General features: G+C 44.5%; 1 protein-coding gene across 1 annotated transcript in view; it reads right to left on the reverse strand.

The window, feature by feature from the left end:
• Positions 1–6: 6 nt before the first annotated feature.
• Positions 7–759, reverse strand: part of LOC104992583 (androgen receptor-like) — a gene marked incomplete at its 5' end in the record, with an annotated part of 8,699 nt that continues 7,946 nt past the window's right edge. Inside the window, 1 exon segment of the mRNA XM_010845510.1 lies at positions 7–570. Within this exon segment, the coding sequence (XP_010843812.1) occupies positions 415–570 (156 nt within the window).

A 759-nucleotide genomic window follows, 5' to 3' on the forward strand; every position in this document is an offset into this window, starting at 1 on the left:
CTCTTAGCTCTCTAAACTTCACGTGGCATTAGGTGAGTAAACGTTTGTGTAGCTGGCACACAGCATAGTGCTATAAACAAGCACAACTTGACACTGTGCCACATGAGGATCATCACAGATTTAAAGAAATACAACAGCATTCAAAACACAGATAAGAGCCACAGCAGGAAGTACAGTCTGAAAGTGCCATGGGAGAGTCAGATAGGTAGAGATAGAAAAGAAAGGAGGGAAAGAGAGAGAGAAAAAAAAAAAAGACCCAGCAAATAGAATTCAAGAACATCTTCATGACAGACTATACATAAATAGAGGAAATTCCCCAAGGCACTGCAGAGAAGTAGTGCAGAGTTAAAACAGGCAGAAGATATCTGAAAAAAGGGAGTGAGGTGAGGTAAGAAAATGGGGGCTTCCAAAGCTTCACTGAGTGTGAAAATAGATAGGCTTGACTTTCCCGGAAAGGATCTTGGGCACTTGCACAGAGATGATCTCTGCCATCATTTCTGGAAAGTCCACGCTCACCATGTGAGACTTGATTAGCAGGTCAAAAGTGAACTGATGCAGCTCTCGTGCAATCTGCAGGGAGACAACAAGAGAGGGAAAAAACAGGGTTGACAAGGAGTTGGCTTCTTGTCAGGGTCTCCCCCACAGCCTTTGATTTCCTCCTCCTTCCTTTCATGTCCTTGGGCCTCTGTGAGTGTGTGTGTGTTTGTGTGTGTGCGTGCATACACACACACATGCACTAAATTGTCTCCAGGGAGTCAC

The sequence above is a fragment of the Bison bison genome, unplaced genomic scaffold (assembly GCF_000754665.1).
Source record: "Bison bison bison isolate TAMUID 2011002044 unplaced genomic scaffold, Bison_UMD1.0 scf7180017848588, whole genome shotgun sequence".
Taxonomy (NCBI): domain Eukaryota; kingdom Metazoa; phylum Chordata; class Mammalia; order Artiodactyla; family Bovidae; genus Bison; species Bison bison.